Source organism: Oncorhynchus mykiss, chromosome 7 (assembly GCF_057628025.1).
Source record: "Oncorhynchus mykiss isolate SJ-2025 chromosome 7, ASM5762802v1, whole genome shotgun sequence".
NCBI lineage: Eukaryota > Metazoa > Chordata > Actinopteri > Salmoniformes > Salmonidae > Oncorhynchus > Oncorhynchus mykiss.
In genome coordinates, this window is record NC_143028.1 from 66282976 (window position 1) to 66310762 (window position 27787).

The window sequence follows — 27787 nt, forward strand, 5'->3', positions numbered from 1 at the left end:
TACAGTGATACAGGGCATCAGGACATCAAAAGTGTGTGTGCGTGAGAGAGAGACAGAGAAAAAAAATATATAAAGAAATATTAGGGAAATGAAAGAGATAGCAAAAGAGAGAGATAATTGAGTGAAAAGAAAAAAGGGGATACAGCCGAGATTGTCGAAGACATCTTCTGCAGAAATACTTCATAAATGTAGTAATACTTATTTAGTAAATCAACTGATCATATGGATGTGTTTCCCTCTCACGGTCCCTATCTCTGGGCCAGACTGATTTACCAGGTCCTGATTGTCTCGGATCAGTGGATGATGCAACATGATTCAGGGAATAAAATACTGCCAGCTGCCAGTGTGTCTGATCAGCTGAGGATACAGTTATATATATATATATATATATATATATATATATATATATATATATACAGTGGGGAGAAAAAGTATTTGATACACTGACGATTTTGCAAGGTTTCCTACTTACAATGCATGTACTTTTCATCATAGGTACACTTCAACTGTGAGAGACGGAATCTAAAACAAAATCCAGAAAATCACATTGTATGATTTTTAAGTAATTAATTTGCATTTTATTGCATGACAGAAGTTTTTGATACATCAGAAAAGCAGAACTGAATATTTGGTACAGAAACCTTTGTTTGCAATTACAGAGATCATACGTTTCCTGTAGTTCTTGACCAGGTTTGCATACACTGCAGCGGGGATTTTGTCCCACTCCTCCATACAGACCTTCTCCAGATCCTTCAGGTTTCGGGGCTGTCGCTGGGCAATACGGACTTTCAGCTCCCTCCAAAGATTTTCTATTGGGTTCAGGTCTGGAGACTGGCTAGGCCACTCCAGGACCTTGAGATGCTTCTTACGGAGCCACTCCTTAGTTGCCCTGGCTGTGTGTTTCGGGTCGTTGTCATGCTGGAAGACCCAGCCACGACCCATCTTCAATGCTCTTACTGAGCGAAGGAGGTTGTTGGCCAAGATCTCGCGATACATGGCCCCATCCATCCTCCCCTCAATACGGTGCAGTCGTCCTATCCCCTTTGCAGAAAAGCATCCCCAAAGAATGATGTTTCCAACTCCATGCTTCATGGTTGGGATGGTGTTCTTGGGGTTGTACTCATCCTTCTTCTTCCTCCAAACACGGCGAGTGGAGTTTAGACCAAAAAGCTATATTTTTGTCTCATCAGACCACATGATCTTCTCCCATTCCTCCTCTGGATCATCCAGATGGCCATTGGCAAACTTCAGATGGGCCTGGACATGCGCTGGCTTGAGCAGGGGGACCTTGCGTGCGCTGCAGGATTTTAATCCATGATGGCGTAGTGTGTTACTAATGGTTTTCTTTGAGACTGTGGTCCCAGCTCTCTTCAGGTCATTGACCAGGTCCTGCCGTGTAGTTCTGGGCTGATCCCTCACCTTCCTCATGATCATTGATGCCCCACGAGGTGAGATCTTGCATAGAGCCCCAGACCGAGGGTGATTGACCGTCATCTTGAACTTCTTCCATTTTCTAATAATTGCGCCAACAGTTGTTGCCTTCTCACCAAGCTGCTTGCCTATTGTCTTGTAGCCCATCCCAGCCTTGTGCAGGTCTACAATTTTATCCCCGATGTCCTTACACAGCTCTCTGGTCTTGGCCATTGTGGAGAGGTTGGAGTCTGTTTGATTGAGTGTGTGGACAGGTGTCTTTTTATACAGGTAACGAGTTCAAACATGTGCAGTTAATACAGGTAATGAGTGGAGAACAGGAGGGCTTCTTAAAGAAAAACTTACAGGTCTGTGAGAGCTGGAATTCTTACTGATTGGTAGGTGATCAAATACTTATGTCATGCAATAAAATGCTAATTAATTATTTTTAAGTAATTCATTAGCATTTTATTGCATGACATAAGTATTTGATCACCTACCAATCAGTAAGGATTCCGTCTCTCACAGTTGAAGTGTACCTATGATATAAATTACAGACCTCTACATGCTTTGTAAGTAGGAAAACCTGCAAAATCGGCAGTGTATCAAATACTTGTTCTCCCCACTATATTTATACACACACACACACACACACACACACACACACACACACACACACGCACACACACAAGCGCTCCCCTCTGCAGAGAGAGAGAATAGGGAAAAGGGGGGAGTGTGCGCCTGTGCAAGTCATTTGAAGATACACAGCGATCTGGCTGCTGTGTATCGGAGACAATAAACCCGTATTTAATCGTGGCTAATTGCATTCATTCTGGGTCTCACCCATTCTGTTAGAGCAGGACTCTAGTTCTATCACGATGACAAAGCTCAGTAAGGCAATCAGATGCTGTTAGTGCCACACCCTGCCTTGGAGAAAATCCATAGACAGTCACATGATCCTTATATAGCCCCAAGCAACTCCCTTACCAGTATTCACCTCCTTCCAGAATAGGATCCTGAATAGGAAATACAGTATTGGCAATTAAGGATAGGTTTACAGATGTACGATCTTAATTTGACCAGTATTGTTGCAGCAAAATAATCCTGCAGAAACAGGATTTGAACGTTTAATCCATAATTTTGCTTGATTGGTGGTTAGACTATTAAATGGCCAAAATTAGGCTACATGAGAAGTGCAATGCTGTTAATATAACCGTGTGTTATTGCGTGTTTTCAGTGAATTTATGTAAATCATGAAGCTCATCTGCATTTCCTGTGGTGCTGGAAAGTTCTCAGCAACAAAGGAGTGATCAAATTTTTTTATTATTTTTTTTTTTTTTTACCTTTATTTAACCAGGCAAGTCAGTTAAGAACAAATTCTTATTTTCAATGACGGCCTGGGAACAGTGGGTTAACTGCCTGTTCAGGGGCAGAACGACAGATTTGTACCTTGTCAGCTCGGGGGTTTGAACTCGCAACCTTCCGGTTACTAGTCCAACGCTCTAACCACTAGGCCTAGAAGATCCTACATCTGTAATAGGCTAGCATCTGCTTACTAATATGCTTACTAATATGTTAGTTGTTTGGATATACGACAGCTTAGATGGTTATGGGCTTTAGGTGAAATTCGACTCGGCACCTTTCTCCAATAATCCATGCTTGTGAATGGACATGATTTATTTCTGCAATCGGAACTCTGTAACACTCTATGCACACGGTTCCCTGAAAAAAAATGTGTGTGTGTTTGTTTGTATGTGTCTGTGTGTTTATAGCGCCTTTAGAAAGTATTCATACCCCTTGACTTATTCCACATTTTATTGTGTTACACCCTGGATTCAATATTTTTTTCTCACCCATCTACACACAATGCCCCATAATGACTAAGTAAAATATGTTTTGAGAAATTCTGTCATATTTAATGAAAATGAATTACAGAAATATCTTATTTACATAAGTATTCACACCCCTGAGTCAATACTTTGTAGAAGCACCTTTGGCACTACTTTTCTGGGTAAGTTTCTAAGAGCTTTCCACACCTGGATTGTGCAACATTTTCCATTATTCTTTTCAAAATTCATTAAGCTCTGTCAAATTGGTTGTTGATCATTGCTAGACAACCATTTTCAGGTAACGCCATAGATTTTCAAGTAGATTTAAGTCAACACTGTAACTCAGCCACTCAGGAACATTCGCTGTCTTTTTGGCAAGGAACTCCAATTGTAGATTTGGCCTTGTGCTTTAGGTTATTGTCCTGCCTAAAGGTGAATTCATCTCCCAGTGTCTGGTGGAAAGCAGATTGAACTAGATTTTCCTCTAGGATTTTGCCTGTGCTTAGCTCTATTCCGTTAATTTTTTATCCTGAAAAACTCCCCAGTCCTTAAAGATTACAAGCTTTCCCATAACATGATGCAGCCACCACTATGCTTGAAAGTATGGAGAGTGGAACTCAGTAATGTGTTGTATTGGATTTGCCCCAAACTTAGCACTTTGTAGTCAGGACAAAAAGTGAATTGCTTTGCCACATTTTTTGCAGTATTACTTTAGAACCTTTTCCAAACAGGATTTATGTTTCAGAATATTTGTATTCTGTACAGGCTTCCTTCTTTTCACTCTGTCAATTAGGTTAGTATTGTGGAGTAACTACAATGTTGTTCATCCATCCTCAGTTTTCTCCTATCACAGACATTACACTCTGTAACTGTTTTAAAGTCACCATTGGCCTCATTGTGAAATGCCTGAGTGGTTTTCTTCCTCTCCGGGCAACTGAGTTAGGGACGATGCCTGTATTTTTGTAGTGTCTGGGTGTATTGATACACCATCCATAGGGTAATTAATAACTTCACCATGCTCAAATGTAATTTAAATATCGGCTTTTTTTTTTTTTTTTTTGTGAAGTCTTTATCTGATTCACAACACCTGTTTAACAAAGCAAGACTGATCCCACTTCTGACATCACCACATATCATACAAATAGATATCTTTGCTGTACATCATGCTTTAAAAATAATGATGTCACATCTGATGTGATTCTGACATCACATCCAGATCACAGATGTGTGTTGTATACATTGTAACTGGCTGTTACGAGAAGAGAGATTCACATCCCTATGCTTCCCTTACTCAAAATATCACACTTGCGTTAACCTCTCTGGGAAATGTGAGATGCATCCCACCTTGCCAACAGCCAGTTAAAGTGCAGGGCGCCAAAATCAAAACAACTACAATCTCATAATTAAAATTCCTGAAGCATACAAGTATTTCACATCGTTTTAAAGATAAAATTCTCGTTAATCCAGCCACAGTGTCTGAATTCAACAAGGCTTTACAGCGAAGCACCACAAACGATTATGTTAGGTCACCAAAAGTCACAGAAAAACACAGCCATTTTCCCAGCCTTAGGAACTACGTAACCAATATCCCACTGTATCTCCAATAGGGGCTGAGATAAAAAACTACAAGCCTCAGATTTCCCACTTCCGGTTTGGATTTTTTCTCAGATTTTTTGCCTGCCATATGAGTTCTGTTATACTCACAGACATCATTCAAACCATTTTAGAACCTTCAGAGTGTTTTCTATCCAATACTAATATGCATATATTAGCATCTGGGACAGAGTAGCAGGCAGTTTACTCTGGGAACCTTATTCATCCAAGCTACTCAATACTGCCCCCCTGTCACAAAGAAGTTAACTCCAAACATAGCCTACATTCATGGGTTTGTAGTACAATCACATAACTGCTGAGACAATGGAATAGTGACTAATGGATGTTTTCAACTTGAATGCAGCATGGTCAAATCCCGATAAAATCATTAGTTACAATATTTGTAAATATTTCTATTGATACTTTATATTCAAAATCACAAGCATGGATATATTATAGAGATGATGTTATGCCAGATAATTTAAGGAACTGTGTTCCTTGTTATTTTCTGTCTTTACCTCCCCCTCTCTTCTTTCTTCTCTCAGGACCGTAAACTGACTAAAGCGGAGCGTCAGAGGTTTAAGGAGGAGGCAGAGATGTTGAAGGGTCTCCAGCACCCAAACATTGTGCGTTTCTATGACTTCTGGGAGTCACCGGTCAAAGGGAAGAAGTGCATCGTTCTTGTGACAGAGCTCATGACCTCAGGGACACTAAAAACGTGAGACACACACAACCAACAGCATGCCCCCCCCCCCCCCCCCCCCCCCCCACACACACACACACACACTCCCACACAACAGTGCTGAGCTTAACATTAAATACAAGGTAAGGTATCACCTCCTTCCTAAACTGTATCACCTCCTTCCTAAGCTGTTCTTATGAAATGAAGAAAGAGTAACTTTAAACAAGGGAAATTCCACTGGTGTCAGTTTTCATGGAATGAAATAGTTCCTCCACATTTTGATTCATAGTTGAATGATAGTTGTTCATTATCAGATGGATTGTAACGTTAGTGGTCTTGATGATGAAAATCTTGATGATGATGGTCTGCCCTTTATCTTCCAGGTATCTCAAGCGTTTCAAGGTGATGAAGCCCAAGGTTCTGAGGAGCTGGTGTCGACAGATCCTGAAGGGCCTCCACTTCCTCCACACCAGGACCCCTCCCATCATCCACAGGGACCTGAAGTGTGACAACATCTTCATCACCGGCCCCACCGGTTCCGTCAAGATAGGAGACCTGGGATTAGCTACGCTGAAGAGGGCCTCCTTCGCCAAGAGTGTCATCGGTGAGGATGAGGAATCATGCTCTTTCATGCTCTGCTTGGAAGGGTAGTAAATACATCACCTGTAAAAGAGTATGGAATCTATACTGTAACTATGCATTTCATGGATTATGACAGTAATACTGTTGAGACCTGTTCGTGAATTCAATGAGCCTCTTTTGGATAGGTATATGTGAATTAGCTTAGCATGTTTATCATTTTAGCATGAGTGTGTTCCAGTGTGTAAGGAAAAACCTGTTTCTTTCTGAAGGAGCCCTGTAACTCTTGTGACCTTTGACGTTTGCCCTCTTCTCTGACCCCTGCCGTCCCAGGCACCCCAGAGTTCATGGCCCCTGAGATGTATGAGGAGCACTATGATGAGGCGGTGGACGTCTATGCCTTCGGGATGTGTATGTTGGAGATGGCCACCTCAGAATACCCCTACTCCGAGTGCCAGAACGCTGCTCAGATCTACCGCAAAGTCACCGGCGTGAGTCCAGCGAGTCCATCTTCAATCCTATCTATCACCCACACCATTGCTAGCACCAATGTTTTCTTACTAGCACCAACCCACCCACCCCATTACTATTGCCAATGTTTACTTACTAGCACTAACAGCAAAGCCATACAGATCTACAGTGAATAGTCCAAAAGGTTACCATGGTGATGCAAGCTGTTAGTACTAACAAAACAAACCTACATAAGATCACAGATACAGGCTTCTACAGAGTCACTCAGAAATATCAAAGTAGCACTAATGTTACTATAGAGATGCCAGTATGAATGAAGTGCACAGGAGGCTGGTGAGGGAGGACGGCTCATAATAATGGCTGGATTGTAGTGAATGGAATGGTATCAAACACATGGAAATGACTTAAGGAGACTTAAGGAGAACATGTCCTTGTCTCAAATGGTATTTTATTCCTTACATAGTGCACTACTTTTGATTGACTTTTCCCTATGCAGTGAAGTACATAGGGAATAGGGTGCTATTTGGAACCCATATTTGGAACATGTGCCCATATGTTTTTCCAGAGGGAGCTTCCTGACCATGTCACTTCACCACGGGGAATCTGTTCTTAATGGGGTATGACATTTGTCAGCCATCTTACTCCTGTCACAAAGAATGCAGGTTGAACGCTGTGTGTGTTGTTGTTTTTGGGACTCTGGGAGACATCACCCGATATTTGTGGACTCCAGGAAGAGTAACTGTCGCAACTGGGGATCCAAAAAATAAACAAATGTACTTCATGTTTGTGATCATGAAGATTGTTCTTGTTTTTGCGTCTGAATGTGAATGTGAGTGTCAGTGTGAGAATGTTTGAGATATCATATGATATTCTTCGTACTTGTCATCCTGAAGATAGTTGTTATTTGTGTCTGGCATCTCCAGGGGGTGAAGCCTGCCAGTTATGATAAGATCAGTGACCCAGAGATTAAGGAGATCATCGGGGAGTGTATCTGCCATCGGAGGGAAGAGAGGTAAGTGGATAGAGTCAAGTCCATCTTTAAAGTAAAGAACTGAGCAGATAGAAAGCATTAAATGATAAAAACCAACACATACGCACAACACACATACACGACACAGACACGTACCAAAATGACAACATACACACACAGACACGGTCGCCCTGTTGCTATCTCCTAGCCAACTTTGCATAAGCATTTCACTGCACCTTTTATACCTGCTGTGTACGTGACCAATAAACACACACACACGCACGCACGTACGCACGCACGCACACACACACACACACACACACACACACACACACACACACACACACACACACACACACACACACACACACACACACACACACACACACTGTTTCTGTCCTGAGGTATGAAGTTGGTGCCAGTATTTGGGTCTGCTACTGTTGATGTTTTTATGTGTACTGACATTTCACATCTCTGGATCCGACGGATACTATAACCTTTGCACAGCAGCAGTGTTATGTGTGTGTGTGAACGTGCATGTATGTGTGTATACTGTACTGAATGTGGGTTGTCCTCAGGTACACCATAAAGGACCTCTTGAACCATGCCTTCTTTGCGGAGGACACAGGCGTAAGGGTGGAGCTGGCCGAGGAGGATGATGGGGAAAAGAATTCCATTGCCCTCAAGGTGTGGGTGGAGGACCCTAAGAAGCTGAAGGGGAAGTACAAGGACAGCGGGGCCATCGAGTTCACCTTTGATCTGGAGAAAGAGACCCCAGAGGGTGTGGCCCAGGAGATGGTGAGTTGCCGAGCCATATGTAGAGATTGTATATAACTCTGGTAGGGCTCACGTTATCATGGTTCAGAAACGGTTGGTGTATTTGCAGTGCCAGTTGCAGAGTATGATATGGATATATGATGTAGACTGAGAAACAGAACTATAGATACACTTTATTTGTTGAGTCAAAATATATATTTTTGTTCTATGATAAGGTAAGTGTTTTAAAAAAAACACTTGGAGTGTACTCTAGAGTGTAGTGTCTGTCACTCTCTGTGCTATGGTGATCTTGGTTTTGTCTGTTCTGTGCAGACTATATCTCCCAACATGCCAACACGCCTCTGGGGGCTGGGGGCTGTTGTACAATTGGTGATAGTCATGAAATAGTGTTTTTGAGATTCCAGTCAGACAGCACAGAATCACTGATCTACAAATCGCCTTGCTCAAACCGATCCTGGACAGTAACAGACAGTAACAGACTCACCTCCCAACACTGTTCTGATATAATGACCCATTATGTAATCAGTAAATCGTCATTGGTCTCGTGGACGGGCCGGTATGATCCAGGAAGGTATTGATTTAAATCACAACAACCAGTTATTCCGGTTGACCCCGCCTGACCCTGTGTCCCATCTGAGAGCGGTGGGGTGGGGAGGGGCAACCCTCTATCTTTGGGTGACTGTGATACAAAGATAGACCAACAACTGATGTCCCTAAAATGGTGTCGGATCAATTCTAATTCCCACAGTAGTTCATAAACCCTGTTTAGTGATAACCTGTCTGTTGTAGGTGGAGTCAGGGTTCTTAGTAATAACATCTGTCCTGTCTTGTTTTGTCCTATCCTGTTGTGCCCTTCCCTTCCCTGTCTGCATTGCCTTACCATGTCCTGTCCTATCCTCTCTGCATTGATATGTCCTGTCCTGTCTGCATTGCCCTGCCAAGTCATGTCCTGTCCTATCTGCATTGCCCTGCCATATCCTTCAATGTCCTGTCTGCATTGCCCTGCCACATCCTTCCCTGTCCAGTCCTGTACTATTCTGTGTACTGTCCAGTCCTGTACTATTCTGTGTACTGTCCAGTCCTGTACTATTCTGTGTCCTGTTCTGTCCTCTGTAGGTGTACTCTGGGTTCTTCCTGGTTTAGTGATAGCAAAGACAATTTAGTGAAAGACCCTAAACAGTAGAGAAGATGAATGGAGAAATGTGTAACATTTGGAGCATGGGGATTCTTGACCAATCACATTAACGTTGCCATGCTGCGTCACATTGCACTCCCTTTAGTGCTTAGTTTAGTAATAACCTCTCTGTTGTAGGTGGAGTCGGGCTTCTTCCTGGACAGCGATGTGAAGATAGTAGGAAAGTCCATCAAGGACCGAGTGGCTCTCATCAAATGGAGGAGGGATCGGACCGTCCCTGCAGTCGACACCCAGACCCAGAACCTGCTACAGGTTTGTGCTTTTTGTCGTTGTTGATGTTGGTTTTTAATTTGTTCCTTTATTTGTCTGTCTGAATCAATGTTATCATATTATTATTAACCAAATGTTTACAATAAACAACTCTGCTGCAGTTGCCCAGCATGGGGTTACCACCACAGGGGGCGCCACTGGCCCCAGCAGAGTCTGAGGAGGAAGAGGGTGACCAGCCCCTTACCCTGCTCTGCAGCCTGCCGGCCCCATGTAAGAACCTGCTCTGCAGCCTCTGAACTGATAGCAAAGACAGAGACACAGGAAAACAACAAACAAATAAAGAAACAAACACATAGACGAATGTGCATACAAGAAAACAGACCAACACTTAAAGTAACTGAAACACACACACATATACATACACTGGTCACCTTCTCTTGAGGCAGGGCCGATCTGTTCAAAGTAATCCGGATGAATATCTACAGGGCTTATAGAGGACAGGTAGAGATAGAGGGACATGAAGGCAGATCAGGGTGTGTATGTGAGCGAGCGAGAGAGAGCGAGAGAGCGAGAGAGTGAGAGCGAGAGAGAGAGAGACTGCTGCAGGGTGTGAATAGCACCAGTGACTCAGCTCAGTGAGTCATCTCCCAGCTTTTGAATTATAATGACGCTTAATCTCTTTGTACCTCTGTTTCTTTCTTACGCTCTAGCTCTTTCGCTATCTCTTTCTTTCAAATTCAAATTCAAGCTGCTTTATTGGCATGGAAAACATTGTGTCAATATTGCCAAATCAACAATGTATACAATATATATTGTAATAAAACTAATAAAAGTAAGTAACAATAACAAATAATAATATAAAATGGTAGTAAATAATAATACAAAAGTAAATACAAAAATAACAACAATATAGTAGAAATGTAATAAATATTACAAGCTAAACATGGAAAATGAAACTATAACTAACTTATAACTAAATAACTGTCATCGTCACCATTACATCAGTACTACAACTGCCATCATCATTACTACTACTCCTACTACCACCACCATCATTAAACTGCTATCATTCTCATCACCCTACTACCCATACCACTACTATTTGGAATGATAAACAACAATAATAATAGAAATAACAATAATAGTAATAACAATAATACTAATAATAGGTAAGTTACTATTCACTATGCAGATGTTATTATTCAGTGTCCCTCAGGCTATGGCAGGCAAATACATATTTGGCTGCAAGAGGAGCCATTGCTACTTCGCCCATTAGTATTTTTAGTTTTTCCTCTGGGTCTACTAAGTTAAAATTTGGAATAAATGTAGTTATTTCTGTGAATAATGAATCACTTGTAGAGGAATATGTCTCACAGTAAAGGAGAAAGTGCATCTCTGTGGCTACCCCCCCCCCCCCCCCCCCCTCTCTCTATCTTGTCTGAGGTTGGCGTAATGTTTTCTCCACACACTGTTCCCTATTATTCTAGACAGTCAGCACAGTGCCCCCTACCAGTCCCTCCCAGAGCCCATATCTACACCCCAGGTCTACAGCCCACCTGTGCAGTCCCAGGCCCAGCTGCACCAGGCGGCCTACCAGCAGCCCACTGCACAGCCTCCGCAGGTGGCCTACTCCCATGCTAGTACCACACAGTTTCATCAGGGGGCCTACCAGTCTCCACCTGTAAGTTCTCTCACACAAAATGCCCCATTGTCTCAAACTCATACAGTGAGGGGAAAAAAGTATTTGATCCCCTGCTGATTTTGTACGTTTGCCCACTGACGAAGAAATTATCAGTCTATAATTTTAATAACAAACACAAAAAATCCAGAAAAACGCATGTCAATTGCCAACAAGGGTTTTGCCAACAAGTACTAAGTCATGTTTTGCAGAGGGGTCAAATACTTATTTCCCTCATTAAAATGCAAATCAATTTATAACATTTTTGACATGCGTTTTTCTGGATTTTTGTTGTTGTTATTCTGTCTCTCACTGTTCAAATAAACCTACCATTAAAATTATAGACTGATAATTTCTTTGTCAGTGGGCAAACATACAAAATCAGCAAGGGATCAAATACTTTTTCCCTCACTGTATTTCAAAACGTATTCTCACTGCAAGTGTCAGACATACCCTTTGTCTCTCTAGCTCCTTGTTTATGTTGTGTTTTGGGTAGTTTCTGTCTTTGTAAAGACAAACTGAACTAAAATATGTTTTCTTTTGTCCGATCGACCTGAGCAGCACTACTTCAGTGAGCCCTCTGCATCTCAGAATCCTCTTCTCTCCCCTGAGAGGGCAGAATATTGGTTTGCTGGTTGTGGGACCAATGAGAGGACAGTGAGTTGTGGTGGGAGCAATCAGTGCACTAGGCGTGGAAGCACCTCCTTGATTGACATGTGCAGGGCCCACTCTCTCCCTAAGCCACTGAGTCGTTCTCACTGCCACCTCTGTCCCAAACGAGATAATACCCTACGTGGGAGCCGAGAAGGGGACGGAATTTCAGAGGAGTGCGCAGCAGCCTCCCTCCCCCCTCCCCCTCAGGATCCTGTCCTGTCCCCTCCACTGTTCCAGCATCATCAGTGTTCCTACCATGACTCAATCAGTCAATCAGTCAATCACTCCCATCCTGCCATACTGGTTACAAAGCCCATACAATGCCCCTCTGACCTGCCCCTGCCCCTGCCCCTGCCCCACTCCCACTCCCACTCCCACTCCCACTCCCACTCCTGCAGAGCCTGTGCGAGCTTTGACCTTCTACTGAGGACCAGGATGGAGACCGGGGAGTCTCTAGGCTACCCCCAAATGCCCCCCCTCCCTCCCTCTCCCCAGTGCTTACCAGTCCACACCCCCCCATCAATCTCCCCCCACCTCCTCTCACTGCTCAATCTCCCTCCAATCACCTCCTCCCTGTCTGCTCCACCATCTCCCTTCTGGACCACACCCTCAAATCTTGCCCCACCTCCTTACCTATTGGTCCGCTCCTCTAGTGGAGGTCTGTCCCTGCTCAACCACTGTCTAAGACACATCGTCAGTCGCAGGAGCAGCTCCCCAACACCAATAGACACCCTGTACTGGCCCAGCCAAAGCTATGGAAAGGCTGGGCTTCGCAGGACCAGCTCCCCTATACCACCAGACACCGGGGCCTACTGGCCCAGCCAAAGCTATGGAAAGGCTGGGCTTCGCAGGACCAGCTCCCCTATACCACCAGACACCGGGGCCTACTGGCCTGGCCAAAGCCAGCCCACCTCTCCTGTGCTTGAGCATTCTAATCAAGACCAGGGCTTGGGCTTGGGCCTGAGTTTGGAAAAGGCTCTGCTTCTATCGCCACATGACAGCGAAGGCAGACCAGGTGGTCCAGGTGGCACAATGGTAGGTCAGGGATACGACAGGCTTGATTGAACTTTGACCATGCCCATCAGTTGCCATAGCGACACCCGACCTAGCTGCAGCAGGGGCATGGGGCTGGTTCTTCTTCCTGCTTTGCTCAGCTTCCTCTGTCCCTCCCATGATGACCAAGCGCAACAATACTTCCCAATCAAAAATCCACCCCTAATAGGATTACAAAGTTCCGATAACTTTCCCAAATTTCCCAGGTCTTCCAGAAATCCTGATCAGGAAAACTAGGATTGCAGATTTCCTGCTTATTCCCACCTGATTCTGGAAATCTTCCTCTTGCGATTTCTGAAAAACCTGGGTAATTTGGAAAAGTTACTGAAATGTTGCAACACTTCCCCCTAGCCTCAGTTCTAGCTGTTTCTGATCCCTCCTCAGCAGACAGAGAACGTCTTGGATTACTATTTATTCTATGATATGATGGATCACCTGTGTAGATCCCCTTACTACTGCAACAGCCTCTCCCCTTTATCCTGCAGTTTCCAGCAGCAATATCAACCCTGCTCACAATGATTAACTCCTGTGTTGCTCCTGTGAAGGAACATTTCTCAGTTGAAGATGCTGATGATTTTTTTTGTGTTGGTCTCAATGTTCATTTTCTTCTCCAGATGATTGTTCTATATGATGTGTTATAGATCTTCTTAGCCATGAGCTGAAAGCCAGCCTTTCCCCTGTGTGTTCCAGCCCAGTACAGGATTGACCCAGCCCCAGGCTCGGCATATCTCTGCTCCAGCCACACCAGGGCCTACAGTACATAAGAGCAGACCAGCTGCAACACAGAGCTTCTCAGCTGCTGCCCATGTCCCCACTGGACAGGCACAGGCACAGCTTACTGCTCCTGTCCAGCCCAACCAGGAGGTAAGGGTCTGTTCTGAATCCAACACTTGGGTGTGAATGTGTGTTTGTGTATGTACATGTGTGTGTGTACCTGTGAGTGTGTAGCTATGAGAAGTGATAGTTTGTGGGACTCTCAATAACAAAATATTGACTGTCCAGTCAGATGCTGTCTGTCCCCAGGCTTCTGTTCAATGAGCAGAGATGAAGGTGGCTGTGATGTTTGTTGTTCTCAGCTGTGAGTACAGTATATTCACACATAGACAAGCCCTGTGGTGTGTATGTGTGAGCCCGGAGCCTTGTGTTTCTGTGTGGGTGTCTGTTTGTGGGTGTGTGTGTGTGTGGGTGTGTGTGTGTGTGTGTGTGGGTGGGTGTTTATGTGTGTGTGTGTTTGTTTGTGGGTGTGTGGGTGTGTGTGTGTGGGTGGGTGTTTATGTGTGGGTGTGTGTTTGTTTGTGGGTGTGTGGGTGTGTGTTTGTGTGTGGGTGGGTGTGTGTTTGTGTGTGGGTGTGTGTGTGTGTGGGTGTGTGTTTGTGTGTGGGTGAGTGTGTGTGTGTTTGTGTGTGGGTGGGTGTGTGTGTGTTTCTGGGTGTGTGTGTGCATATGTGTTTGTGGCCAACCAGACCCGGTGACATGTGTGTATGTCTGGTACGTGTACCAGTCAGACAGAAAAAATAGACAGATATGGCTGTTTGCCAACCAGACTTGGTGACAGGACAGGTAGAGTGTTTGAGGCAATAGATTATGTTTGTGGAACAGGACAGATATAGATGTTCAATTAACTTTGTCATGACGTTTACTCACCCTGCCTGTCTGTCTCTGTCCCCTCGCCTCTATCCTCTCTCCCCATCCCCCCCCCCCCTCTCTCTCTCTCTCTCTCTCTCGTTCTCTCTCTATCTCTCTCTCCTACTACAGTTGTCTACCAGTCAGCCTCTACCTGAGCAGTGCTCTGACATCACCACCAGTCTGGTCCAATCAGCTGCCTTCCTGGCCAGCAGTGCTCCTCCCCCTCTACAGCAGCCTGCCCAGGCCACACCCCCTATTGAGCCACTACAGATCAAGACAGAGGTGGGAAGTAGATAGTCTCGCTTGACAGACTCATGACGCTCAAGCAACACCGATAGAGTTTAAATCGGAAGTTTACATACACTTAGGTTGGAGTCATTAAAACTTGTTTTTCAGCCACTCCACACATTTCTTGTTAACAAACTATAGTGTTGGCAAGTCGGTTAGGACATCTACTAGTCATTTTTCCAACAATTGTTTACAGACAGATTATGTCACTTATAATTAATTGTGTCACAATTCCAGTGGGTCAGAAGTTTACATACACTAAGTTGACTGTGCCATTAAACAGCTTGAAAAATTCCATAAAATGATATCATGGCTTTAGAAGCTTCTGATAGGCTAATTGACATCATTTGAGTCAATTGGAGGTGTACTTGTGGATGTATTTCAAGGCCTACCTTCAAAGTGCCTCTTTGCTTGACATCATGGGAAAATCTAAAGAAATCAGTCAAAACCTCATAAACAAATTGTAGACCTCCACAAGTCTGGTTCATCCTTGGAAGCAATTTCCAAACGCCTGAAGGTACCACGTTCATCTGTACAAACAATAGTACGCAAGTATAAACACCATGGGACTATGTAGCCGTCATACCGCTCAGGAAGGAGACGCGTTCTGTCTCCTAGAGATGAACATACTGTGGTGCGAAAAGTGCAAATCTATCCCAAAACAACAGCAAAGGACCTTGTGAAGATGCTGGAGGAAACAGGTACAAAAGTATCTATATTCACAGTAAAACGAGTCCTATATCGTCATAACCTGAAAGGCAGCTCAGCAAGGGAGAAGGCACTGCTCCAAAACTGCCATAAAAAAAAGCCACACTACTGTTTGCAACTGCACATGGGGACAAAGATCATACTTTTTTGAGAAATGTCCTCTGGTCTGATGAAACAAAAATAGAACTGTTTGGCCATAATGACCATCGTTATGTTTGGAGGAAAAAGGGGGAGGCTTACAAGCCGAAGAACACCATCCCAACCGTGAAGCACGGGGGCTGCAGCATTATGTTGTGGGGGTGCTTTGCTGCAGGAGGGACTGGTGCATCTCACAAAATAGATGGCATCATGAGGAGGAAAATTATGTGGATATTTTGAAGCAACATCTCAAGACATCAGTCAGGAAGTTAAAGCTTGGTTGCAAATGGGTCTTCCAAATGGACGATGACCCCAAGCATACTTCCAAAGGTGTGGCAAAATGGCTTAAGGACAACAATGTAAAGGTATTGGAGTGGCCATCACAAAGCCCTGACCTCAATCCTATAGACAATGTGTGGGCAAAACTGAAAAAGTGTGTGGGTGTCATGTACTGTCATGTTGTGTCTTGTCTCTGTCCTTTCCCTTCACCCTGTCTCCCTCTGCTGGTCGTTGTTAGGTTACCTTTTCTCCCCCGCTTTCCCGCAGCTGTTCCTTGTCTCCTCTTGACTACCTCGTCACCCCTTCTCCCACCTGTTCCCCTTTTCCCTCTGATTAGGTCCCTATATCTCTCTCTGTTTTTGTTCCTGTCCTTGTCGGATTCTTGTTTGTTGTGTTTCATGCCTGAACCAGACTGTCGTCATGTTTGCTGTAACCATGTCTTGTCCTGTCGGAATCTGCCGGTCCGTCTGAGCCTACCTATGTTTGGTAATTAAAGAAGCTCTGTTTAAGTTAATTCGCTTTTGGGTCCTCATTCACGCACCGTAACAGAAGAATCCGACCAAGAATGGACCCAGCGACTTCGGATCCTCTCCACTCAGCCGTCGGGATCCAGGGAGCGATGCTAGGCAGACACGAGCAGGAAGTGTCTGCTGCTCGACATGCCGTTGAGACCCTGGCCACCCAAGTCTCCAACCTCACAGAACAGGTTCACCATCTCCGCCTCGATCCACCGGCCACTTCCAGGGCTTTCGAATCTCCGGAGCCCAGAATCAATAACCCGCCGTGTTACTCTGGGGAGCCCACTGAATGCCGCTCGTTCCTCACCCAGTGTGATATTGTGTTTTCTCTCCAGCCCAACACTTACTCCAGGAGCACTGCTCGTGTCGCCTACGTCATATCTCTCCTTATTGGACGGGCTCGTGAGTGGGGCACGGCAATCTGGGAGGCAAGGGCTGAGTGTACTAACCAGTATCAGGACTTTAAGGAGGAGATGATACGGGTTTTTGATCGATCTGTTTTTGGGGAGGAGGCTTCCAGGGCCCTGTCTTCCCTATGTCAAGGCAATCGATCCATAACAGACTACTCTATTGAGTTTCGCACTCTTGCTGTCTCCAGTGGCTGGAACGAGCCGGCCTTGCTCGCTCGTCTTCTGGAGGGTCTCCGCGCAGAGGTAAAGGATGAGATTCTCTCCCGGGAGGTTCCTTCCAGCGTGGATTCCTTGATTGAACTCGCTATTCGCATTGAGCGACGGGTTGATCTTCGTCACCGAGCTCGTGGAAAGGAGCTCGCGCTCTCCGTCGCCCCCCTCTCCGCATCACTACCATCTTCCTCTGCCGGCTCGGGTGCTGAGCCCATGCAGCTGGGAGGTATCCGCATCTCGACTAAGGAGAGGGAACGGAGAATCACCAACCGCCTCTGTCTCTATTGCGGTTCCGCTGGTCATTTTGTCACTTCATGTCCAGTAAAAGGCCAGAGCTCGTCAGTAAGCGGAGGGCTACTGGTGAGCGCTACTACTCCTGTCTCTCCTTCAAGATCCTGCACTACCTTGTCGGTCCATCTACGCTGGACCGGTTCGTCAGCTTCCTGCAGTGCCTTAATAGACTCTGGGGCGGAGGGCTGTTTTATGGACGAGACCTGGGCTCGGGAACATGACATTCCTCTCAGACAGTTAAAGGAGCCCACGGCCTTGTTCGCCCTGGATGGTAGTCCTCTCCCCAGGATTCAGCGTGAGACGCTACCTTTAACCCTCACTGTTTCTGGTAATCATAGTGAAACCATTTCTTTTTTAATTTTTCGTTCACCTTTTACACCTGTTGTTTTGGGCCATCCCTGGCTAGTTTGTCATAATCCTTCCATTAATTGGTCTAGTAATTCTATCCTCTCCTGGAACGTCTCTTGTCATGTGAAATGTTTAATGTCTGCTATCCCTCCTGTTTCCTCTGTCTCTTCTTCACAGGAGGAGCCTGGTGATTTGACAGGGGTGCCGGAGGAATATCACGATCTGCGCACGGTGTTCAGTCGGTCCAGGGCCACCTCTCTTCCTCCACACCGGTCGTATGATTGTAGTATTGATCTCCTTCCGGGAACCACCCCCCCCCGGGGTAGACTATACTCTCTGTCGGCTCCCGAACGTAAGGCTCTCGAAGATTATTTGTCTGTAGCTCTTGACGCCGGTACCATAGTCCCCTCCTCCTCTCCCGCCGGAGCGGGGTTTTTTTTTGTCAAGAAGAAGGACGGGTCTCTGCGCCCCTGCATAGATTATCGAGGGCTGAATGACATAACAGTGAAGAATCGTTATCCGCTTCCTCTTATGTCTTCAGCCTTCGAGATCCTGCAGGGAGCCAGGTTTTTTACTAAGTTGGACCTTCGTAACGCTTACCATCTCGTGCGCATCAGGGAGGGGGAAGAGTGGAAGACGGCGTTTAACACTCCGTTAGGGCACTTTGAATACCGGGTTCTTCCTTTCGGCCTCGCTAACGCTCCAGCTGTCTTTCAGGCATTAGTCAATGATGTCCTGAGAGACATGCTGAACATCTTTGTTTTCGTTTACCTTGACGATATCCTGATTTTTTCACCGTCACTCCAGATTCATATTCAGCACGTTCGACGTGTCCTCCAGCGCCTTTTAGAGAATTGTCTTTTTGTGAAGGCTGAGAAGTGCACTTTTCATGCCTCCTCCGTCACATTTCTCGGTTCTGTTATTTCCGCTGAAGGCATTAAGATGGATCCCGCTAAGGTCCAAGCTGTCATTGATTGGCCCGTCCCTAAGTCACGCGTCGAGCTGCAGCGCTTTCTCGGCTTCGCGAACTTCTATCGTCGTTTCATCCGTAATTTAGGTCAGGTGGCAGCTCCTCTCACAGCCCTTACTTCTGTCAAGACGTGCTTTAAGTGGTCCGTTTCCGCCCAGGGAGCTTTTGATCTCCTCAAGAATCGTTTTACATCCGCTCCTATCCTTGTTACACCTGACGTCTCTAGACAGTTCGTTGTCGAAGTTGACGCGTCAGAGGTGGGCGTGGGAGCCATTCTTTCTCAGCGCTCCCTCTCTGACGACAAGGTCCACCCATGCGCGTATTTTTCTCATCGCCTGTCGCCGTCGGAACGTAACTATGATGTGGGTAACCGCGAACTGCTCGCCATCCGGTTAGCCCTAGGCGAATGGCGACAGTGGTTGGAGGGGGCGACCGTTCCTTTTGTCGTTTGGACTGACCATAGGAACCTTGAGTACATCCGTTCTGCCAAACGACTTAATGCGCGTCAGGCGCGTTGGGCGCTGTTTTTCGCTCGTTTCGAGTTTGTGATTTCTTATCGTCCGGGCTCTAAGAACACCAAGCCTGATGCTTTGTCTCGTCTCTTCAGTTCTTCAGTAGCCTCCACTGACCCCGAGGGGATTCTCCCTGAGGGGCGTGTTGTCGGGTTGACTGTCTGGGGAATTGAGAGGCAGGTAAAACAAGCGCTCACTCACACTCCGTCGCCGCGCGCTTGTCCTAGGAACCTTCTTTTCGTTCCCGTTCCTACTCGTCTGGCCGTTCTTCAGTGGGCTCACTCTGCCAAGTTAGCCGGCCACCCTGGCGTTCGGGGTACGCTTGCTTCCATTCGCCAGCGTTTTTGGTGGCCCACCCGGGAGCATGACACGCGTCGTTTCGTGGCTGCTTGTTCGGTCTGCGCGCAGACTAAGTCCGGTAACTCTCCTCCTGCCGGCCGTCTCAGGCCGCTTCCTATTCCCTCTCGACCGTGGTCTCACATCGCCTTAGATTTTGTCACCGGACTGCCTTCGTCAGCGGGGAAGACTGTTATTCTTACGGTTGTCGATAGGTTCTCTAAGGCGGCTCATTTCATTCCCCTTGCTAAGCTTCCTTCTGCTAAAGAGACGGCACAAATCATCATCGAGAATGTTTTCAGAATTCATGGCCTTCCGTCAGACGTCGTTTCGGACAGAGGTCCGCAATTCACGTCTCAATTTTGGAGGGAGTTTTGCCGTTTGATTGGGGCTTCAGTCAGTCTCTCTTCCGGCTTTCACCCCCAGTCTAACGGTCAAGCAGAACGGGCCAATCAGACTATTGGTCGCATCTTACGCAGTCTTTCTTTTCGCAACCCTGCGTCTTGGTCAGAACAGCTCCCCTGGGCAGAATACGCCCACAACTCGCTTCCTTCGTCTGCGACCGGGCTATCTCCTTTTCAGAGTAGCCTCGGGTACCAGCCTCCGCTGTTCTCATCTCAGTTCGCCGAGTCCAGCGTCCCCTCCGCTCAGGCTTTTGTCCAACGTTGCGAGCGCACCTGGAAGAGGGTCAGGTCTGCACTTTGCCGTTATAGGACGCAGACTGTGAGGGCTGCTAATAAGCGTAGAACTAAGAGTCCTAGATATTGTCGCGGTCAGAGAGTTTGGCTCTCCACTCAGAACCTTCCCCTTAAGACGGCTTCTCGCAAGTTGACCCCGCGGTTCATTGGTCCGTTCCGTATTTCTCGGGTCATTAATCCTGTCGCAGTTCGACTTCTTCTTCCGCGATACCTTCGTCGCGTCCACCCGGTCTTCCATGTCTCCTGCATCAAGCCCGTCCTTCGCGCCCCCGCTCGTCTCCCCCCCCCCCCCCCATCCTTGTCGAGGGCGCACCCATCTACAGGGTCCATAGAATTTTGGACATGCGTCCTCGGGGCCGTGGTCACCAGTACCTCGTTGATTGGGAGGGGTACGGTCCTGAGGAGAGGAGTTGGGTTCCCTCTCGGGACGTGCTGGACCGTGCGCTGATCGAGGATTTCCTCCGTTGCCGCCAGGTTTCCTCCTCGAGTGCGCCAGGAGGCGCTCGGTGAGTGGGGGGGTACTGTCATGTACTGTCATGTTGTGTCTTGTCTCTGTCCTTTCCCTTCACCCTGTCTCCCTCTGCTGGTCGTTGTTAGGTTACCTTTTCTCCCCCGCTTTCCCCCAGCTGTTCCTTGTCTCCTCTTGACTACCTCGTCACCCCTTCTCCCACCTGTTCCCCTTTTACCTCTGATTAGGTCCCTATATCTCTCTCTGTTTTTGTTCCTGTCCTTGTCGGATTCTTGTTTGTTGTGTTTCATGCCTGAACCAGACTGTCGTCATGTTTGCTGTAACCATGTCTTGTCCTGTCGGAATCTGCCGGTCCGTCTGAGCCTACCTATGTTTGGTAATTAAAGAAGCTCTGTTTAAGTTAATTCGCTTTTGGGTCCTCATTCACGCACCGTAACAGAGGGAGCAAGGAGGCCTACAAACCTTACTCAGTTACACCAGCTCTGTCAGAAGGAATGGGACAAAATTCAACCAACTTATTGTGGGAAGCTTGTGGAAGGCTACCAGAAACATTTGACCCAAGTTCAACAATTTAAAGCCAATGCTACCAAATACTAATTGATTGTATGTAAACTTCTGACCCACTGGGAATGTGATGAAAGAAATGAAAGCTGAAATGAATCATTCTCTCTGCTATTATTCTGACATTTCACATTCTTAAAATAAAGTGGTGATCCTAACTGACTTACTGAGTTTTTACTAGGATTAAATGTGAAAATTGAGTTTAAGGTGTATGTAAACTTCCGACTTCAACTGTATATCATATAGATTTGATCATAACTGTAAATGCATAATCCATTAGCAAGTAATAAGTAATAAGTAATGAGAGTAACATGTAAGAATTCTGGTCAAAAAGTGCCCTGTAGGACTGACAGCGATCGAAGGTCTTTGTGAGTGCACACGTACTGCAAAACCAATGAAGAAAAGGAACAGGCTTCTCTCCATAGTGAAAATCATACATCTTGTTTTGTTTCTTTGTTTTTGTTTCAGGTTGATTGTGTTTGTACTTTATATTGTTGTCACTGGGGACACAGAAGTTATGGATTGGACCTTTAATTAATGAATTAAGATCAGGGGTTGTTTCACTCCTAATCTAAACTGATGCATGTGGAAAACAGAGAGATTAAAGCTGTGTGTTTATTACGTTTTCATTATGTTTATTTCACTTTTTTTCCCCATAGTTTCCCTCCTTGCCTTACCCTGCCATGGTGGGGTACCAGGCGGATGCGAGTTTGTCCCCTACTACCCAGCTCCTCTGTGCCCTGTCTACCCCCCAAGGATTTCCCTCCCTGTACCTGGTCCCCCCAGCCCCTGTTACTGTACTGTGCCCTCCCTAACCACCGTTGGCACCCCCCAGATCCCAGTGTCCCTGGCCCAACAACCCCAGCAGATGTTAGGCATGGCAGTACCCATCCCCCTGCTTGCAATGAACTTGCCCCCTAGGATGCCCTGACAGCAGCCATGGCATCAGTCGGTCTATCCTGCCACCCCTCAGCAAGACCTCCCCCCTCTCCAACCCTCTTACCACCTGCCCCTCTCCCATGTACACCCTACCGCCCCCCTTGCCCACCTCCCTGAGAAACACGTGGCAGAGCAACCTCTCCATATGAATATTCTAATTAATGCTCACTGTAGGGTTGTAAAATTCTAGTGATTTCCCCCAAATTACCTAGTTTTCCTGAAATCCCGTTTGGAAGATTCCTGGAATTAGGTGAGAAGGAGTAAGGACATTCACAGTCCTCTAACCAGGGTTTCTGGTAATCTGTGGAAAGGTACAGGAATTTACAACCGTAGCTTACATTACGTATACTGGATTTACAAAACCTTCCAAATAATTTGGCTTTGCATTTTTACTTTAAGTTGGAATGTGGACAGTAAGACATGGACAGTAGCACAGTTCAGAACACACATTTGGATGAACTAGTAGGTTGTACCATAGAAATAGAATTGGAACATCTAACCCTGGCAATTTGACTGGAAATCTCAAAGATTTATGGGTAGACTTCCTGCTTTTACTTTCTGCTTTTATTTCCTGCTTCCCTCCTATGGGTATGCTCCCGGTGGCCTCCAGTCCACCTATTATGCCATCATTGACTTGAATGGGGATGCCCGTTCCATTCCTTCTATTTCCAACTAGCACTCACAGTCTCATGTCTGAATTAAACGTTCATCAATATTTCTCAAATGTCAAATTTAGAATTTGTTGCAATGTCAAATTTTGAAGTGTTTAAGGTGAAGTTTAGGCATACACTCTGAAATCTTAAGGTTAGGCATTAACTCTGAATGGTTATGGTAAGGTTTAGGGTTTGGGATTGGCTTAAAACCAAAATCTTAAAAAACTACTTTCTATCGCTGGATTCGAACTTGCAACCTTTGGAATCAGAGGGAGATGCATACGCCTATCCACCATCCCTTTCCACAACACCCTAGTAAAACCCTAGCGCTTACTGTTGCCTCTAGTGGCCGGTTCTGAAAACTGACTTATATGACAGGTGACCTGGCTGTCTATTTCTATGGGTTGTACAATGTTAGCAGCAGTGGCAAAAAGGGTACTGTAATACCTAAGTTATTCCTCCCTCCAGATCCAGACTGGTGCCCCTCAGGACCCCCAGGGAGAGGCTCCGGTGTCACCACTGGCCCCGCTCCACCCCGTCCAGCCTGCCGTCCTGTCCCCAGACCCTGCTGCTGCAGCCGGGTCTGATCAGACACTCCCTGAGAGTCCAGCCCCGGCCCCACCCCTGGCTCCAGCCTCGGCTCTGGCTGCAGCCTTGCAGCAGGCTGGCACCCAGAAAGGTACCAGCCTGCCCACGACTCAGCAGAACCTGGAAACTGAGTCCATATCTACCGTTTCCCAACCTGAGGACAGCCAAGAGGTAGGTAGCTACACAGATAGATCCCGACCCTACAGCTCCCTACAGCTCACTAAAGTACCCTACCCTACAGTTCCCAACAGTACCCTACAGTTCCCTTCAGTTTTCTACAGTTCCCTACCCTACAGTTCCCTACAGTTCCATACAGGACCCTACAGTCCCCTACCGTTCCCTACTCTACAGTTCCCTACTTTTCTCTACAGTTCCTTACCCTGCAGTTCCCTAGAGTTCCTTACAGTATCCTGCAGTACCCTAACGTTACCTACAGTACCCTGCAGTTCCCTACAGTACCCTACAGTTCCCTACCCTACAGTTCCCTACAGTACCCTACAGTTCCCTACCCTACAGTTCCCTACTGTACCCTACAGTTCCCTACACTACAGTTCCATACAGTACCCTACAGTAGCCTGAAGTTACCTACAGTACCCTACAGTTCCCTACCCTACAGTTCCCTACAGTACCCTACAGTTCCCTACCCTACAGTTCCCTACTGTACCCTACAGTTCCCTACAGTACCCCACAGTACCCTAAGTTACCTACAGTGCCCTGCAGTTCCCTACAGTACCCTACAGTTCCCTACACTACAGTTCCATACAGTACCCTACAGTAGCCTGAAGTTACCTACAGTACCCTACAGTTCCCTACCCTACAGTTCCCTACAGTACCCTACAGTTCCCTACCCTACAGTTCCCTACTGTACCCTACAGTTCCCTACAGTACCCCACAGTACCCTAAAGTTACCTACAGTACCCTACAGTACCCTACTGTACCCTACAGTTCCCTACACTACAGTTCCATACAGTACCCTACAGTAGCCTGAAGTTACCTACAGTACCCTACAATTCCCTACCCTACAGTTCCCTACAGTACCCTACAGTTCCCTACCCTACAGTTCCCTACTGTACCCTACAGTTCCCTACAGTACCCCACAGTACCCTAAAGTTACCTACAGTACCCTACAGTACCCTACTGTACCCTACAGTTCCCTACAGTACCCTACAGTTCACCTTCAGTTCTCTACAGTACCCTACAGTTCCCTACCCTACAGTTTCCTACAGTACCCTACAGTTCTCTACAGTACCCTACAGTTCCCTACTGTACCCTACAGTTCCCTACAGTACCCCGCAGTACCCTAAAGTTACCTAGAGTACCCTACAGTTCCCTACTGTACCCTACAGTTCCCTAGAGTACCCTACAGTTCCCTACAGTACCCTATAGTTCCCTTCAGTTCTCTAAAGTTCCCTACCCTGCAGTTGCCTAAAGTTCCCTACAGTACTCTAAAGTTACCTATAGTACCCTACAGTTTCCTACAGTACCCTACAGTTCCCTACCCTACGGTCCCCTACTGTACCCTACAATGTCCTACACTACAGTTCCCTATAGTTCCCTACAGTTCCCTCCAGTACCCTCCAGTTCCCTACCCTACAGTTCCCTACAGTACCCTACAGTTCCTGACCCTACAGTTCCCTACTGTACCCTACAGTACCCTAAAGTTACATACAGTTCCCTACAGTCCCTTACAGTTCCCTACCCTACAGTTCCCTACAGTACCCTAAAGTTACCTACAGTACCCTACAGTTCCCTACATTCCCCTATAGTTCCCTACCCTACAGTTCCCTAGAGTTCCCTACAGTTCCCGCCAGTACCCTCCAGTACCCTCCAGTACCCTCCAGTACCCTCCAGTTCCCTACCCTACAGTTCCCTAGAGTTCCCTACAGTACACTACAGTTCCCTACTCTACAGTTCCCTACAGTACCCTACAGTTCCCTACCCTACAGTTCCCTTCAGTTCTCTACAGTACCCTACAGTTCCCTACAGTACCCTACCCTACAGTTTCCCAGAGTTCCCTACAGTACCCTACAGTTCCCTACAGTACCCAATAGTCCCCTTCAGTTCTCTACCCTGCAGTTCCCTAGAGTTCCCTACAGTACTCTAAAGTTACCTACAGTACCCTACAGTTCCCTACTGTACACTACAGTGTCCTACCCTCCAGTTCCCTCCAGTACCCTCCAGTTCCATACCCTACAGTTCCCTAGAGTTCCCTAAAGTACTCTACAGTTCCCTACACTACAGTTCCATACAGTACCCTACAGTAGCCTGAAGTTACCTACAGTACCCTACAATTCCCTACCCTACAGTTCCCTACAGTACCCTACAGTTCCCTACCCTACAGTTCCCTACTGTACCCTACAGTTCCCTACAGTACCCCACAGTACCCTAAAGTTACCTACAGTACCCTACAGTACCCTACTGTACCCTACAGTTCCCTACAGTACCCTACAGTTCACCTTCAGTTCTCTACAGTACCCTACAGTTCCCTACCCTACAGTTTCCTACAGTACCCTACAGTTCTCTACAGTACCCTACAGTTCCCTACTGTACCCTACAGTTCCCTACAGTACCCCGCAGTACCCTAAAGTTACCTAGAGTACCCTACAGTTCCCTACTGTACCCTACAGTTCCCTAGAGTACCCTACAGTTCCCTACAGTACCCTATAGTTCCCTTCAGTTCTCTAAAGTTCCCTACCCTGCAGTTGCCTAAAGTTCCCTACAGTACTCTAAAGTTACCTATAGTACCCTATAGTTTCCTACAGTACCCTACAGTTCCCTACCCTACGGTCCCCTACTGTACCCTACAATGTCCTACACTACAGTTCCCTATAGTTCCCTACAGTTCCCTCCAGTACCCTCCAGTTCCCTACCCTACAGTTCCCTACAGTACCCTACAGTTCCTGACCCTACAGTTCCCTACTGTACCCTACAGTACCCTAAAGTTACATACAGTTCCCTACAGTCCCTTACAGTTCCCTACCCTACAGTTCCCTACAGTACCCTAAAGTTACCTACAGTACCCTACAGTTCCCTACATTCCCCTATAGTTCCCTACCCTACAGTTCCCTAGAGTTCCCTACAGTTCCCGCCAGTACCCTCCAGTACCCTCCAGTTCCCTACCCTACAGTTCCCTACAGTACCCTACAGTTCCCTACCCTACAGTTCCCTACTGTACCCTACAGTTCCCTACAGTACCCCACAGTACCCTAAGTTACCTACAGTGCCCTGCAGTTCCCTACAGTACCCTACAGTTCCCTACACTACAGTTCCATACAGTACCCTACAGTAGCCTGAAGTTACCTACAGTACCCTACAGTTCCCTACCCTACAGTTCCCTACAGTACCCTACAGTTCCCTACCCTACAGTTCCCTACTGTACCCTACAGTTCCCTACAGTACCCCACAGTACCCTAAAGTTACCTACAGTACCCTACAGTACCCTACTGTACCCTACAGTTCCCTACACTACAGTTCCATACAGTACCCTACAGTAGCCTGAAGTTACCTACAGTACCCTACAATTCCCTACCCTACAGTTCCCTACAGTACCCTACAGTTCCCTACCCTACAGTTCCCTACTGTACCCTACAGTTCCCTACAGTACCCCACAGTACCCTAAAGTTACCTACAGTACCCTACAGTACCCTACTGTACCCTACAGTTCCCTACAGTACCCTACAGTTCACCTTCAGTTCTCTACAGTACCCTACAGTTCCCTACCCTACAGTTTCCTACAGTACCCTACAGTTCTCTACAGTACCCTACAGTTCCCTACTGTACCCTACAGTTCCCTACAGTACCCCGCAGTACCCTAAAGTTACCTAGAGTACCCTACAGTTCCCTACTGTACCCTACAGTTCCCTAGAGTACCCTACAGTTCCCTACAGTACCCTATAGTTCCCTTCAGTTCTCTAAAGTTCCCTACCCTGCAGTTGCCTAAAGTTCCCTACAGTACTCTAAAGTTACCTATAGTACCCTACAGTTTCCTACAGTACCCTACAGTTCCCTACCCTACGGTCCCCTACTGTACCCTACAATGTCCTACACTACAGTTCCCTATAGTTCCCTACAGTTCCCTCCAGTACCCTCCAGTTCCCTACCCTACAGTTCCCTACAGTACCCTACAGTTCCTGACCCTACA

The 27787-nt window shown here is 46.5% G+C and overlaps 1 protein-coding gene across 1 annotated transcript in view; it reads left to right on the forward strand.

The window, feature by feature from the left end:
- The window catches only part of LOC110528432 (serine/threonine-protein kinase WNK2), a 63192-nt gene that overhangs the window by 12667 nt on the left and 22738 nt on the right, over positions 1 to 27787 (forward strand). The window contains exons 2-12 of the mRNA XM_090242228.1: positions 5378 to 5550; positions 5898 to 6118; positions 6427 to 6584; positions 7488 to 7576; positions 8113 to 8332; positions 9624 to 9758; positions 9878 to 9986; positions 11204 to 11397; positions 13792 to 13965; positions 14857 to 15009; positions 23527 to 23817. Of these exons, the coding sequence (XP_090098354.1) occupies positions 5378 to 5550; positions 5898 to 6118; positions 6427 to 6584; positions 7488 to 7576; positions 8113 to 8332; positions 9624 to 9758; positions 9878 to 9986; positions 11204 to 11397; positions 13792 to 13965; positions 14857 to 15009; positions 23527 to 23817 (1917 nt within the window). The remainder of the gene's footprint in view (positions 1 to 5377; positions 5551 to 5897; positions 6119 to 6426; positions 6585 to 7487; positions 7577 to 8112; positions 8333 to 9623; positions 9759 to 9877; positions 9987 to 11203; positions 11398 to 13791; positions 13966 to 14856; positions 15010 to 23526; positions 23818 to 27787) is intronic.